The 15,678-nt window shown below is 34.5% G+C and overlaps 2 protein-coding genes across 3 annotated transcripts; both read left to right on the top strand.

Moving 5' to 3' along the window:
- Positions 1 to 4,208: 4,208 nt before the first annotated feature.
- Positions 4,209 to 7,066, top strand: LOC127789013 (uncharacterized). Of its 2 annotated transcripts, none has more exons than XM_052317743.1 (3): positions 4,209 to 4,403; positions 4,609 to 4,684; positions 5,845 to 7,066. In XM_052317743.1, exons 2-3 carry the CDS (start codon positions 4,633 to 4,635, stop codon positions 6,516 to 6,518), a joined length of 726 nt encoding a protein of 241 aa, XP_052173703.1. In that variant the 5' UTR covers positions 4,209 to 4,403; positions 4,609 to 4,632; the 3' UTR covers positions 6,519 to 7,066. The 2 variants fall into 2 exon arrangements, with proteins under 2 accessions (XP_052173703.1, XP_052173702.1); XM_052317742.1 differs by having other exon boundaries at positions 4,209 to 4,417.
- A 2,774-nt stretch (positions 7,067 to 9,840) lies between these two features.
- Positions 9,841 to 12,833, top strand: LOC127789187 (uncharacterized). Its single transcript, XM_052318001.1, has 2 exons — positions 9,841 to 10,512; positions 11,850 to 12,833. Exons 1-2 carry the CDS (start codon positions 10,326 to 10,328, stop codon positions 12,794 to 12,796), a joined length of 1,134 nt encoding a protein of 377 aa, XP_052173961.1. The 5' UTR covers positions 9,841 to 10,325; the 3' UTR covers positions 12,797 to 12,833.
- The last annotated feature ends 2,845 nt before the right edge of the window (positions 12,834 to 15,678 follow it).

Here is a 15,678-nt window from a genome sequence, read left to right as displayed (position 1 = left end):
TTGAAAAATTTTTGGCCAATGCAAACAAATATAGTCACTTAATGTCAACCTTGAAGGTGTAAATCTTTTAGACTTATTTTGAAAAGATTAATGCTATTTTCTAGATTGAAAATGAATCTCCAGTATAATTGACACATTTTCATTAAAAAATGAAAAGGTGCAATGTAAACATGGACACCTACACCTTTTCATTTTCCAATGATTCATTTTTTAATGAAAAAGTGTCAACTAAATTAGAGATCCATCTCTAATCTAGATAAATAGCATTACTCTTTTGAAAAATATAAATAAAATATGGTCCGACAATATAGTAACTATCACTTAAAGATGTAATTAAACATTTTGATAATACAATGAAATTAACACTTTCAATGATTTAGTCATCAATGGAGAAGAAACTAAGTGTGTTTTCATTGCATCTCTAGTGAATATTTTAATTTTTTTTTTTTTTTTGTTGGGTTGGATGCTTTTGAAGGTTCTTGTTGATGAGGTATGATTTTGTAGTTCGCTAACAAAAATGAACATAGTATACAATAATAGGGGGGATGTGAAATATTGCAAAATTGCACAAATGTTGGCATTTTTTTTTCCAATTTTTTGATGTTTTGTAAAGAATATCCAGTATTTACATGATCCAGGTAGTTGTGTTACCCAACATGCAACACAAACCCTAGACTGCAAAACTAAACGTCAAGAACATTCCCAAACTTTAACAACATTAAAGAAAAGTCATTCCTAAGCTATTTTCCCCCCCCTTTTTTTTTTAAGTTCACGACGTCTATCCAACCATCTCGTAATATAAATTACCAGCATTCACGAAACCATTTTGTAGCCTTTTTGAAAGCCCCAAGAAATTTCGACACAAGGAACACATTATCGACATTTACATAAATCGTGGGAACTAAAAACAAATGCCACAAAATTAGTGGCATTTATTTCATCAATTCATGGGGTTTACAAACATTGGGAAACATAATTTAGGTGGTAGTTATTTTATTTTATAGTGTTTCATTAAATGACCCGTGAACTGAATTACTAGCATTTAATAAAACGCCGCTATTAAGGAAAAAAAAACACACAAAGAATTATTAGTGGCGTTTACTTATGCTAGAAACAATTCCTAGCACCAATTTTTGTCGAGGCTCCAAGCAAATGTCGGGATGAATGTTGTGACGTAAATTTCCCTAATTCTTGTAGTGATTGTGATTTTAATTATTTATGCTTAGAAGCAAACACCGAATTTTGGTGTTATAAAACCTTATTAATAAAGCATTTTCTTCAAATACCCTTTATATATATTACTAAAAAATAAAAATTAATTATGTTAAAAGGGAAAATAGCCAAAAAAAAACTTAAACCTTTTCACGAATTTGTAAATTTATCCAAATGTTTCAATTTTGACAATTGTATCCCAATTGGCTCAATTAATTGTAATTTTATTCAAAACCTGAAATCAATTTAGGAAACATATGTCATTGCTAATGTGGCAAATCACAGTCATATATATATATATATATATGAGTGGGACCCATATGTATCCATATATGTGGAACCCAAATGTATAATTTATTTTTTATTTTTTTTATATTTATACATGTGAGTCTTACTCATATATTTTTTTTATGACAAGTGGCGTGCCACATAAGTAATGACATATGCCTCCTAAATTGATTTTAGGTGTTGGATAAAATTACACCTAATTGAGTCAATTGAAATACAATTGTCAAAATTGAAACATTTGGATAAATTTGTAAATTTTGAGAAAAGATTTGAATTTTTTTTTTTTTTACTATTTGCCCATGTTAAAAATATCTGAACTCATGAGATCTAAATAAAAAGTTCATGTATGAACATCAGAGCTCAAAGTACACATAAAACAAATAAAATTGACAAAAAGCATGCCCTCAAAATTAAAATGATCGAAGCCTTTGATAGAAGTATTGATGGCAACGCCAAGCTCTTGAGAAGAAAAGGCTTCATATACAAAATCTAGACAAAAATATTGACGGCAAAGTCAAGCACTTGAGAAGGGAAAAATGCCAAGAAAATTAGGGGGCCATGAGATAGACCGACATCGGGAGAAGCATCAGCAACGATGAAAAAGGCGACAAGTTATTGGCAACACCATAGTGACAACCTAATTTAGGGAGTGTTTGGCTTATCGATTTGACCACTTATAAGCTGTATCAATAGCTTATATATATAAGCTATTAAGCAAACGTTGGCAAGGTGTTTGGGTGCACCTCACTAGTGTTTAATTAGCTAGGTAACTCAAACGCTATTACCATAGCATTTTGCAAAAGTTGGTGGCGGGACTTTTGCAAAACGTTGTTAATTTATAAGCTACGTCGATTGATTATTTTACTATTTTACTCTCATCTTTTTTGCTAATTTTCAAGCATACCCTTCTTCTTCAACCTCTGCTTCCCACCGCTTGTTGCCCCAGCTCTTTCAGCCGCCACCATCAGCCATTACTCCCATCAGTCGCTGCCCCTATCGTCTCTTCCATTGGCTATCACCCCCATCTACTTCAACTTTTCCTCCGTCGCGAACTGTTCGTCGCCCCATCAACAGTTGTCCGTCGCCGTCCCCACCTTCATCTCCTCCATATGTGCTTTTTCTCCCCGCTGCCATTGTTTGTGTGTATATATGTATGTATGTATGTATATACATACATATAAAAATATTATATTAATATATTTTTAATAATTATATATGATTTATCAACATCTAATGGTAAATTTTTACATCTTTTAACACTATGTCTATTTTGGTCTTTTTGTCAAGTTTTGATAACTTATCAGCTCTTTCAAATCAAATATATAATTATTAACTGATAGCTTAAAAATACATTTATCTAAATACATTATTAGTTTAAACGCTATCCAACATTTAATTTTTATACAACTTGAAAGGTAAATAACTTAAAAGTTATGAAAAAAAACAATAACCCAAACACCGTTCTAGTAGAAAGAGAGAGCTATTGGTACCATTTAAACATTCTAATAGATGGTCTCAAGTTGTTTTAAATTTAAAATAATTTATTAGTTTCTTATTGCATAAAGTTGAAAAATGACATGTACAAAAAAAATTGTCACCCTAAGGTGCATACATTGAGCATTGAGATCAAGTCAAAAGTTTCGAAAAAGAGCATAATGGTAGATATACCCACCTTAAAACATATGGCCCATAAATAAAAAGACAAAACAAGAAGAAGGCCGAAACAAAATGATTACAAGACCAATCCCAAACCCGGCCACCACTAAAATACACACTAAAATCCTAAATTAACAAAACCTTTGTCTTTTAATAAAAGAAAAAAGAAAAAGAAAAAGAAAGTCCTTACCATTGTCACCAACTACAAACCTTAACCAATGGCGGCCACATCCCCACAAAACGCCAATCGCTTTCCAACGTTAGAAGCTCTTTCCATTAAAGTAAATTTTTTTCGCGATCCAACTACCATCATTGTCGTTTAGTCATTTTTTCCGTTATCCATAATGGATTAGTTTTCCTTTTACCATACCAAGTCATCATCTACACCTTTCTTCTACCTTAAATCCTAAAGAACACCTACCCTACTTAACCAACCTAGAAATTATAGAATGAGTGATAATAATGGTAAGTGAAAAGATGGCATCTTGCCAATGGGACTAGTGACATGACAAAAATGATGTAAAAGATGAGAGAAAAAGACCCAATCAAAGAAAGATTGATAAGGATCGAATGCTAGTGGTAATGCCAATCGATTAAAGACAACAATAAACTAGAATTTGATCAGAAACCAAAACGTGATGAAATAGAGCATCTGAGCCCTAGATGAAAGTTTTTGGGGATTTTTTTTTTGTTAATGAAATATTTTAAAATAAAATATATTTATTATCAATCAATAAGAGTGTTTATATCAGTTCGAGTCGACTTAGATCAAATCTATAAACATACTGAATGAATTCGAAATTAAACAAAATTTAATCAAAATCAAAATTTCTTAACCTAAGATTAACCAGCCGTCAAAAACTCAAACTAAACTAATTATAATAATTTAATTCAATTTCCAAATCTACCCTCATGTACATTTCCCTACGGCTACGACTCTATGATCCTTGCCAAAGAAGGAATTGGATTAATTTGGTAACCTTCTAGAAAACCAGGGGCCACATATATAAAGGAAGACAAAACGTGACGGCGAGCTGCTTGTTTCTGCTGGCTCTCGCGGTTTCAAATTTGGAGTTTTCCACCGTCGTGATCACCTTCACAACGCTCTCACTTCTCTCTTCATTCTCTTCTACCCATTGCCGCATTGAACACAATCGAACCAGTTTCCTCTTCTTGTTTGGCTTGCCTCGATTCAGAAACCGTTTCTGATCACGTCCGTTCGGGGTTAATTAATTGGTTCTTCAAAGGTGTTTATTCATCTGTAAGCTAATGTCAAATACCCCTGTTTGGTTTTCGAATCTTCTGTTTCATTCTTTGTGCAAGTTATATTTTATTCCCAAATGTTGATATTCTTTCGCTAATTATATATATATATTGGTTCCTGACATTGAAATTCTTTTTGCTAACTGACTTTTATTTCTGGGTTTTTCATGTGTTCTAAAATTGTTGTAGGGTTTGTTTGTTGTTCTGGTGATAATGAGCAATTGGAGAAGACAAAGAAGGCCACAGAACAGAAATCCGCCTCCTGGTATATGTACTTTTATATTCTGATTAATCTTTGAATGTTATGTTGTATTCTTTTGTGTTGCATTATTTATTAATTATGTGTAATTTCAGAAGGATTTGGTGCCTTCGTCATTGGATTGTAAAACAAAACAAGAAGGGGGAGATTTGTTTGAATTTGAGAGGCATCTGTCTTGGTGATCGCAGCATTATTAATTTGTTCACTCATTACAGTCCTCCTATGGTTCAAAAATATTGAGCTTTGTCGTCTGACTATGAAGATGCATAATTTCAGCGTGGACGTTTTGTTGTTAGATATTCAAATTGGCCTAATAGAAAATATTTTATTGATGACAAGTATTTAGTTGTCTACTAATGGCAAATGGTCTTTGTTAGCTGTGTTTTGGTTTTAGTAGCATAACCAATTATCCGTATCTTGGTTTGTGTTTGTGGTAGATTAACCGAGTTGCTCGAGATTCTCTAGTTTGAATATTGTGTTGATTAACATGATAAAATTTGGAAAGTGAGATTTGACATGATGTATGGGATTTCAAATTATGGAAGTCTGGGGTTCATATGTATTCTTCTAATGGTACACTATTGCTGTAAACTGTTGCATAGCTGACATGGCTCTGTTTTTGGTTTTCCATTGAAATAATTAGAACATGTAGAAATTTAGTTAGAGAGAAACCTTGTTGTGTGGCAACAAGAAATGGCAATTAATCGATGAAGCTTGTAGAAAATGAATGCCAACAATTTCCAGATTTGCACACATTCAACCATTGAAGCTTCTGCCCTTCCTACCATTCTTTTGCTGTCATCATCTTGGGCATTCTGTTTGTTAAACAGCTGGTATTATGCCATCCTCTGTCATCCATTCTGTTTGTCATTTTCGAGTGTACTAAAAATAAATGTTCTGTTTATTTCCTTCGACTGCTGCATCAGTTGATACTTCTACTACTTGTTTCAGTGTGTTTTATTTGGTGTTAAGACTTGATTATTCTTAATTAACCTTTTCTTCCAACATCACTCAAAATCTAGACTGCTCTTGCAGTTTGGACTGATGGGACTTCTTTGCAATTTCCATTTCTGGGTCTGATAACATACTATAGTTCCCTCTCTTGGAAATTTCATGTCCTTTTGTTTCAGTTTCAGTTAATCTGACAATTTGCATTTTTGCTGTAGGTGGCAGTCGGCAATTGCAGCAAAGTGTGCCTTCATGGGAAAAGAAATTTTGCTCTGTCGTTGGCTGTATTCCATGGCGAAAGTTCTTAGAGAAGAAGAACTTTACACACATATACCCGAAGGTCTTGAATTGGAATGACTCTGCAGGTGAAGAGGCCTTCCGCAATGCTAAGAATCGTTTCTGGGCAGATTTGAATGGACTTCCCTGTGACATACCTTTGCCTGATCCAAATATGTACATCGATGAGATAGATTGGAATTCCACCATTGATCCCGAGCAGCTAATAGACCTGAAGCATGACTTCGTGGTTCCTGTGGATGAGCAAGTTGTGATTCTTGATGAACTTCACATCGCAAATCACTTAGACTATACCATCGGCTGGGGAGCTGCCGAAGAGGATTTCAAGACCGGTTTAGCACTGGAAAACAAGGGAAGTCCATGGCAGCACACGTCTGCTCGGGCTGATGGGCCTGTTGGAGTGAATGATACAGCTGGGGTTTTCAACGATTCACGGGGCAGGAATGAGGCTGATCACTTGCACAATTGCAACACTGGCTGGGGAGGTGTGGAACCTCTTGTGTCAAACCAAATGCACCATTCCACTGGCTGGGGAGTTGCCGAACCTCTTTCCTCAAACCAATTGTACTCTTCCACTGGCTGGGGGGACGCCTAACTTAGTCTCTCAAATCACTTGCACTATTCCACCGGCAGGGGATATGCCGGACCAGAAAAAACCAGTGATATGGTTGGAACAATTCCTGGGACAGGAATGAGGCTACTGAAGTTGCTAGAACTGATGGATGGGAAGATGGTTGGAACAATTACTGGGGCTGGAACCATTGGGAAGATAATACTCTTAAGTACGACATTAGAGAGATCCAAATGCTACTGGAGTCAGGGAACGCACGCCAGTAACAAAAATGGCAAAGATACTGATAAGAACATGCCAAGGTATGCGAGCTGAAGGTTTCATCGCGACAATGAAGTTGGTAAGAGTGAACAGTGAAGAGGAACAAGCTAGCTAACCAAAATCATTTCATTCATTCATTCAATTCTGGTTTATGTTTTGTGTTCTGTTCGTTTGTTTAGGTAGCAGTTTGTTTGTATTAGATTTCAGACATGCTTTGCAGCATCGAAGAGGTTGTGCTAACAGGTTATGTTTGTGTTTGTTTTCTCGTAGATTTGGATATAATTTTGCAGAGTTGTTTACTGTCTCAAGCAGATTACAGAATAAGCTTGTTCTTTGGAGTGGTGTTGAATCTGTTGATGCTTTCTGAAGGAGAATAATACACAGATCTAACCATTGGTCTGAGCATTTGGCTTCCTTAAATATGTTTGTCACAAGTTAAATCAGATTAATTGAATTAGATCAAATGGGGATGCCCACTTGGGGGAGGGTCTTTGGGTAGGATACTCCACTGATATATCTGAAAAGAGTAGGGTGATTTTGATTCAACGCGAGCAACTTGAAAGGCAGAATTATTATTGGAATGCAGCATTTAGTTGAAAGGCAACAGTAAGACTGGAAGACAAGTCTAGCGTGGATTGCACCAAATGTTCAAATCTAGAGTGTATATAAACTGTGTCTGCATTTGATTTATCCGATAGGTGCATCAAAAGGAAAAATCTCCTAGTCCCTGAAAGTAGTTGGACAAACCTCGAACAGCCCAAGTGAATAAAAGAAACAGAGAAAAAAGTAAGGTGATTTTGATATTTTTATATATTAATAATATTTTTTTTAAGATGTAAGATATATCATTCAAGAACTAGTAGGAGATTAAATTGACCCTAACAAAACGTGGCCTCCAAATCTTTGGCTCATTAATACCACCTCTTATCACTAAATTATAAATCTAATAGTATATATTAATACTATCATGTCTTGTTGTTTTAGTTAAAAATTGTATATAAAACTACTATATTTTTTATAAAAGAGTAAATTGTAGAGAACACCCTTGATATTTAACAAAATTACAAGAAACCACAACCAACCTTATTGCTAAAAAATTAAATGACTGTTTTACCCTTTATCTCTCTCTCTCTCTTTTGATTTAAAAAAAATAAAAATAAAAAAAACAGCAAGCAATCAGCAACCGCGGGTTGTTAGTCAACAAAGATTATTTAGAGAAATAGAGAAAGACAAAAAAATAATGATGATGATAATAAATCTAGGTTAGATTTGGGTCATCAAGATGAACGCAAATCTATCGAAAAGAGAGAGAGATGATGATGATGATAATGAACGATAAACCCAACAATCTAGTTTTTCGTAGATAAACCTATATTTATTACAAATGAGAAAATAGATGATGATTATGATGGTGAATCCAAGCTGGCCTGATTCATCGTGATAAGCCCGGGCCCAATCTAAGTTCATTGTGAATGCACAAGTCACTTGGGTTTATTTGGGATGAACTTTCATTGCTAAGGAAAAAAAGAAAAGAAAAATTGAGATGACTTGTTGCTATTTGTGCCAAATCGTTGCCACAAAACCATTGCATTATCCCACCATTCAAATTCTTATAAATCTAGAACGATCATTCATTGCAAATAAACTAAAAGTTTTGTGATAAACCCAAATTCATCATAGTGAGAGAAAGAGACTTATAGCTATTGTCTTCACCATCACCCATTGTTATCTCTACTATTGTCACAATTCAAATGTTCCATATTTGGATTAATAGTCCAAATACAAAATTTGGTTAAATCATTATAGACTAAATTTGGATGATTGTTCCAAATCTAGAATATATAATGTTGCTAGTGTCACCATCATCACCATCACCATTATCAATCATAGGAGAAAGAAATAACTAAGATATTTGAGAAGAAAAAAAAAATAAAAATAAGAAAAAAATTTGTAAATATATGGGTTTTTTGGTTCTTTTTAATACCTTTTTTTTTCATTTTAGCTACCTTTCTTCTTTATCACTACACACGCATCCACATATATACATATACAAAGAGAAATAATAAATTTAAAGTTAACAACCCTAGATCTAAGGTTATTAACCCTAAATAAGAGTGCATACACACGCACACGGGCGCACACACGTGTGCATGCGCATATATGCACACTCACTTATTCTATAAATATCATACAATTTGTCTTTGTTATTTATACAATTCAATAAAATTATTCTCCTTTTTCTTCTAACATTAATATTCGTAATATATACTCAATTAAAATTTAGGACAAATCATATAATTTCCTAAACATCTAAATATTTTCTCAAAGCATTCAAAAGGTCTATCTCAAGCCTAGGAAAGCTTCTAATAAGACTGGGGTTTTCTTTTTTTTCGGCAAACTAAACAAGGGATATACACGAGCTATCGCAGGTGTGACATGTCAAGATGCGACCCATGTGACCTTAAGAGTACCTAATCCTATCCAGCAAGAAATATTTAGATGAATCATACTTATTCACGGAACTCAATAAAGAAAACAATTTAAGAAGTACAATTAGAGAAAGATTCGATACAATGAACCATAAATATTTTATAGAAAGAAATAAAGTCATATATAGAATGAAATAGCAAAATAGAATTTATGTAATCAATTCTATATCTATTCTATTATATATGTAACCGACAAATTTGGTATTTACTATCAATACGTCTAAAATACTTTTCATATTTTTTAAAGATTGCGAAACATGCGTCACGTGTGCGTCTGTTATGGTAGTATGTGGTTTAGAACCGCCGAGTAGATCCAATAGACTACGGGGGTGGCGAAACGGGTCATGGGTCGGGTGGAGCTTTGGGGCCAGAACCCCAGGCCTGACACCACTCTAGCACGTTGGGCGAAGTCGGGGCGGGGCGGCCCAGGTGTTGGGTGGGAGCAGAACCCGATTGATATCTGTACTCGCGCGTATGAATTGACATCTGTAGATACGCGCGCGTGTGCACTACATGAGTGTGCTTGAGTTGAGTGTGTGTATATATATATGTGTGTGTGTGTAAAAAGCTTGAACTCTTTGCTGTTCTTTCCAAACTTTATCAGAAGAGTCTCCTGGCCATGCCGGATTTCATACAATCCTTGCCACGAGGAATTGGACGTTTGCACCCGTTTCGTCATCGCCCTCGAAAACCAGAGGCTGTATCGATGGCGAGGAAGCGAGAAAGTTGCTTGTTTTGGGCTCTTGGGCGAGCCAAACCACAGCTCGAGCGGTTTCGGTTTTGGATTTTTCCCCTTTGCGATCACGTCCAAAACGTTCTCTCTTTTGTCTCGATGTCGTCCACCGTCTACCGCATTGCATTGCCGCTTCTGATGTCATTAGCACAGTCTCACACAATTCACCCACCTCCCAATCCCCCCCTTCAAATACCCCTTCCATTCTCTCCTCTCCCGTTGTTTTCAGCTTCTCCTTCACAACCCTTTTGGTTCAGAGCTTCTTGATCGGCTGTAAGGAGAATTTCATCAAACACCCACTTTGGTTTTCTTGTTTTGTGACTGATTGATTCTTTCTTCGTGCAAACGATGCTTTGGTTGCTGATTTTGATGCTCTTTTCTGATGAATTTTCAGGGTCTTTTATGTGTTTGGAATTTCTCGAAGGTTTGTTTCAGGCTTTATTTGGGAGAATGTACCACTGGAGAAGGAGCAGGAGGCAGAGAGATTTGGAAGAACTTCATGGGCCAAGGTTGCGTGACAGGAAGGCAATTACTGGTACGTGTTCTTTAAATTCTGATTTTTCTCTGAATTCTATGTTGCATTTTTGTAAGTTCAGGAAGAATGGTGCCTTGTTCACTGATTTGCTCGCACTTGACAGTCCTCTAGAGTTCTAAATTATTTAGTTTTGTTGATTGAATACATGAGAATGCGTAGTTCTTAGATATGGAAATTAGCATTATAGTTTGGTTAATGAGCAGGCATATCTGTGCTTCTTCTTGATTCTTCTTTTATTCAAGCATATTATCTTTCATGACGAGTTTTTAGTTGTTTATTAATGGCAAATGATCTTTGCTGTGTTTTTGGTTTGTATCATTAACCAGTTATCCATTTTTTGATTTGTGGTGTTGTTGCTTGAGATTCTCTGGTTTTGATTGCTTATCAAAATTTGGAAATTGAAGTTTGACATGATGTAGTTTTCATGTATGAGATTTCTAATTGTGGAAATTTGAAATTCATATGTGTTATTGTGTTTTATTTTTTTCTTCGCTTGGTACATATGTGTTCTTCTTCAAGTGGTGCAGTATTGACATGCTTCTGTATTTGGTTCTGCATTGAAATAATGAGAACATGTAGAAAGTTAGTTTGCAAACTCTCAAAACACTGTGTCATGGCGACAAGAAATCTCAATTAATCGTTGAAATTTTCAGAAGTAGCAACAAGAAATGGCGATTAATCGTTCAAACTTTTGGAAAACCACATCCAAAGGTCAGCAGAAGTGGTAACAACAAACAAGAGAATGTTCTCAGCAGATTTTCTTAATTCAGAAAGTGAGGAAATTGTCCAGATAGTTATAGTTAGTTTATCGTTGAAAGCGACAAGTTTTAATGCGTCATAACACGACAAAAAATGAATGCGAACAATTTTTCTGATTTACGCATATTTGACCAATGAATCTTTTGCCCTTCCTACCATTCTTTTGCTGCAGTCATCTTGTTATTTTGGGTGCTCTTTTTGTTAAACATCTGTTAGGTCATCCTCTATCATCCATTCTGGTTGTCATTTTAGATTGCACTAAAAATAAATACTGTTTAAGTCCTTGATTTCTGCATCAATAAATGCTTCTACTACTTGTTTTAGTGTTCCTTTTTCTTTTCAAATTAGTCTTTGATCATGCTTAGTTGATGTTTTCTTACGACATCACCCAAAAACACTGACTGTTTCTGTATTCAGCACTGAAACATTTGGGACTTGTTTCCTGTTCCTATTTCAGGCTTTTTCTCTACTCTTTTTCTAGGTCTGGTAGCACACTTTGCTTCCCTCTTTTGGAAATTTCATTTGCCCTCTTCTTTGTTTAGCTTCAGTTCATCTCACAATTTGCATTTTTGCTGTAGGTAGTGGTTGGGAATGGCAGCCAACTGTGCCAAACTGGGAAAAGAGATTTTGCTATGAGGTTGGCCGTATGCCCTGGAAAAAGTTCTTGGATAGCAAGAGGTTCATAACCCTGTTTAAGGATGTCTTGAATTGGAATGACACTGCTGGCGAAGAGGCATTCCATGATGCCAAGGAACGCTACTGGGCAAAGATAAACGGCCTTCCTTGTGACATTCCATTGCCCGATCCTGACATGTATATTGACAAGATCGATTGGAATGCCCCTATTGACCCAGAGCTGATGCTGGACCTTGAGCAGAACTCTAAGGCTCAACAGCGCAAAGCAAACGGGAAGCAGGCTGATATTTTTGGCGGACCTCTTGATGATCAGTTGTTCTATTGCCCAACCTGTGGAGATATCGAATACTCTACCGGCTGGGAAGATACTGTACCTCTTCTGACCAATCGCATGTACTATTCCACCGGCTGGGGAGGTGGTGGACCGGAATTAAAGACCGGTTTCACCTTTGAAAAGCCGGGAAGTAAGTGGCAGCAGGATTCTGCTCTGTCCCGTGCACCTGTTGGCGTGATCTACCGGCGTGATGTTTGCAACCGTTCAGGGTGCAAGTATGAGACTGTTGAAGTTGCCAAAGCAAGCAGAGGTGAAGATGTTCCAAACAGTTGTCTGGCCTGGAAGAATTGGGAAGGTTCTTCTAACAAGTTTCCGAGGGCTCCAAATGCTTCCAGACTTGGGGAACCAGGTAATGCCGCTGGGGGAGGCCAGAAAGACACCGGAAAAGGTAAGTCTGTGTCGATGCACGAGGGTGACAACCATGCCGGGAATAATGAACCGGGCAGCGCAATGGAGAAACCGATGAACTCGTGGGGAGCCCTTGTCCACCGCAGGTCAACCGGGCTGCAAATCAGGGAAGCCGGGAATCACCAGTTTTCTGGAGTAGGCAAGTGAGTCAATCTCATAAGAAATCCACCCCAATCTTCATTCATTATGAACTGTGCATGCATGTCATTTGTAGTTGCATTGTGTGTGCCTGTGTGTCTGTGTGTCTGCCTGTGATCTTGAACTGGTTTTGCTGTATGGAGGATGTGCCTATTTGGGTAACGTTATTGCTTGTTTGTTTTGCCATCGGATGTTCATATAATTAATGGTGTGGACTGTGGACATGTTCGTCTGTTGATTGCTAGAAAAATGCCATTTTTGGTTAATGGTGTGGACTGTGGACATGTGCTCCGTCCTTCAGTTGCCTCATTTTGCTTAATGTTTGTTTATATGCTCTTTTTGCTACAAAGTGTTTGCTTTTACAGATTATTTTTAAAAAGATCCTCTTTATGACAGGTTAAGCTTGTGTTATTAGAACTATTGCGTTTAAAGATTTAAACATCGAAATCGGAGTGTTTGTATAGAGAATATCACGTGTCTTTCAATGATTTTCTTCGACAACAAGAGTTGATTTTATCTTACTATTTATCGGGTGTGATGTTTTATTGTGAAGAAAATTAAAGGTTTTGGAGTTTAAATATTTCAAATTAAATGAAATTATTTTTGCCAAAAAAAATTAGAATATCATTTTTACAATAGTAGAAATTTGAGGCATCAAATTTTATATATCTCGAGTTGAAATTATGATTGGAGTTTGTTAAATGCAAAAACTAATACTAAATTACAAAAATATTAAAAGATAGTTTTTAACTTCAAATGACATTTTAGAAAAAATAAATTTTTCTAGTGTCCAATTTTTGGACAACAATTCCATCGTATGTTAGATTGACACTTAATTTTAACATTTACAAAACTAATAATATTTTTAATAAAATGAAAAATGTATCTATATATTAACAAAATAAGAAATATTTTCAAATTAAGCCATGCCAAACAAATAGAGGTTGAGGCCTTTATATTTGACTTTTTGTCATTTATATTTGTCTATTTAATATTTGAATTTAAAAAAATAAAAATACATTTTAATAATACAATAAAAATTTTAAATATTTTTTTTATTATTTATTAAAAATCATATAAATACAATTTCTCATATCAAATAATACCTCAAATTATTTTTATTATATTATATAAAATTACAAATTACACTAAAATAATATATATCTAAATTATACTTTGAAATATATATTATTTTATAATTATATAAAAATATTTTTTTATTAGGCGGATGGTTAATGTGCAGGGTGGACTGATTTTTTTTTTTGGTGAAATTAAAAAAGAATGAATGAAAATAAGTTAACTTTATTATTGCTTATTTTTACAATAATCTTAATTTTTGACATATCTTAATTGTCTTTAATATTTTATTAGGGATCATTATTAGTAGTATTATTAATACTTTTATTTAAAAATATAAAATAAATAACATAAAATCATCCCAAAACAATAAAAATTAAGACAATTGGAACTTAAGATTATATTTTGATGATAAACATTGTATGCAAAATAAGAAATAAAGAATTATTTTAAGATATCGTAAATAAACGGAGCGCATTTTATTCGTTAATGTCTTATCAATATCTATTTCTTTCTTCACTCAACCACATTTCTTAGTTTTAAGTGATTATATATGAGCCAACCACTTGTGAGTGGCTTAGTGTCTAACTTGATAAGAGTTTATTTACGTTCAACTCATGTTATAAATGAGACGAGTTTGAACAAGGCAAAGCTCAAGTTGATTTTACTCATGAATAGGTTCACAAACAAAACTCACAAAATAAATATTTTTATTATTATTTTAATAATTTTTGTGAATAGAAATGAAATTTTTTCATCTCTATTCAAAATATTATTTTTTAATTAAAGATATGTTAAAGACAGATTTAGAGATATAATTTTTTAAGAAAAAATTAGTCTCAGAGATGGAATTAGAGATGAAAAATATCTCTCTCTAAGCTTAATTTAGATTTAATCCTAAATTTTCTCCTTTTTTTTTCATTATTTGTTAAACATATTTAACCTTTGGTCGTCTCAACCACCTCCATAATCTATCCCCTTCCTGTCAATGCTGGCTCCAACATTATCCCCCTTATTGTCGAATCATCATCGTCGCCTCCTTTCCATTCTCGCCATCGACACCATCCTTCTCCACCACTCTCATTGTTTCTATCGTCCATCTCTCTCGTCGTTGATGCCTCCTTTTTGCATTGTCATCGTTTTTGTCATCACCTCCACCATCCTTTTATGTTGTTCTTTTATTTTTTTTCTCAGTTTCTAACAAATTCTTTCTTGATATTATTGTCCTTTGCATAGTCCCCTACTGCTCGTGCCCTCAATTTCGACAAAAGAAGTAAATCACAAGTAGAGATTTTGCTTCACTGCGCATGACAAGGAATCGAATCCACAACTTACTAGTGCGAATTCTAAAATTCCTTCTTAAGTAGCTTGCTAAAAGTTCATTTATCATATTAAACGAGTTACTCGAGCTCAAGGTCAATAAATCCTTAACAAGTTGGAGCTTAAACAAATTTTTAAACTCACTCCTTTTTTTCCCTAACTTTACTCTGCTAAACTTGGCTCAATTACAACATTAATTTTAAGAGATGATAATAAGTTGTTTATTTATCTATTTGCACGTATATTTAGTAAATATTCAACATATGTCTTGTATCTATATATTTCAAATATCAAATTTTCAAACTTATTTTAATTTTAAATGTGTAACTATGGTTTATTTTAATAAGTGTTCAAATAAATTATATCTGACTCAAAATATGAATTTTTTATAATTATTTTAACTATAAATAGGTAAATAAGACCCATTTATTGACCAATTCTCATCCCTATGTCTAACTAGTTAATAAATAATAAATAACTTCCAGAAGATCCAC

Source organism: Diospyros lotus, chromosome 13 (assembly GCF_014633365.1).
Source record: "Diospyros lotus cultivar Yz01 chromosome 13, ASM1463336v1, whole genome shotgun sequence".
Lineage (NCBI taxonomy): Eukaryota > Viridiplantae > Streptophyta > Magnoliopsida > Ericales > Ebenaceae > Diospyros > Diospyros lotus.
This window is presented reverse-complemented; position numbering and strand designations above follow the sequence as displayed.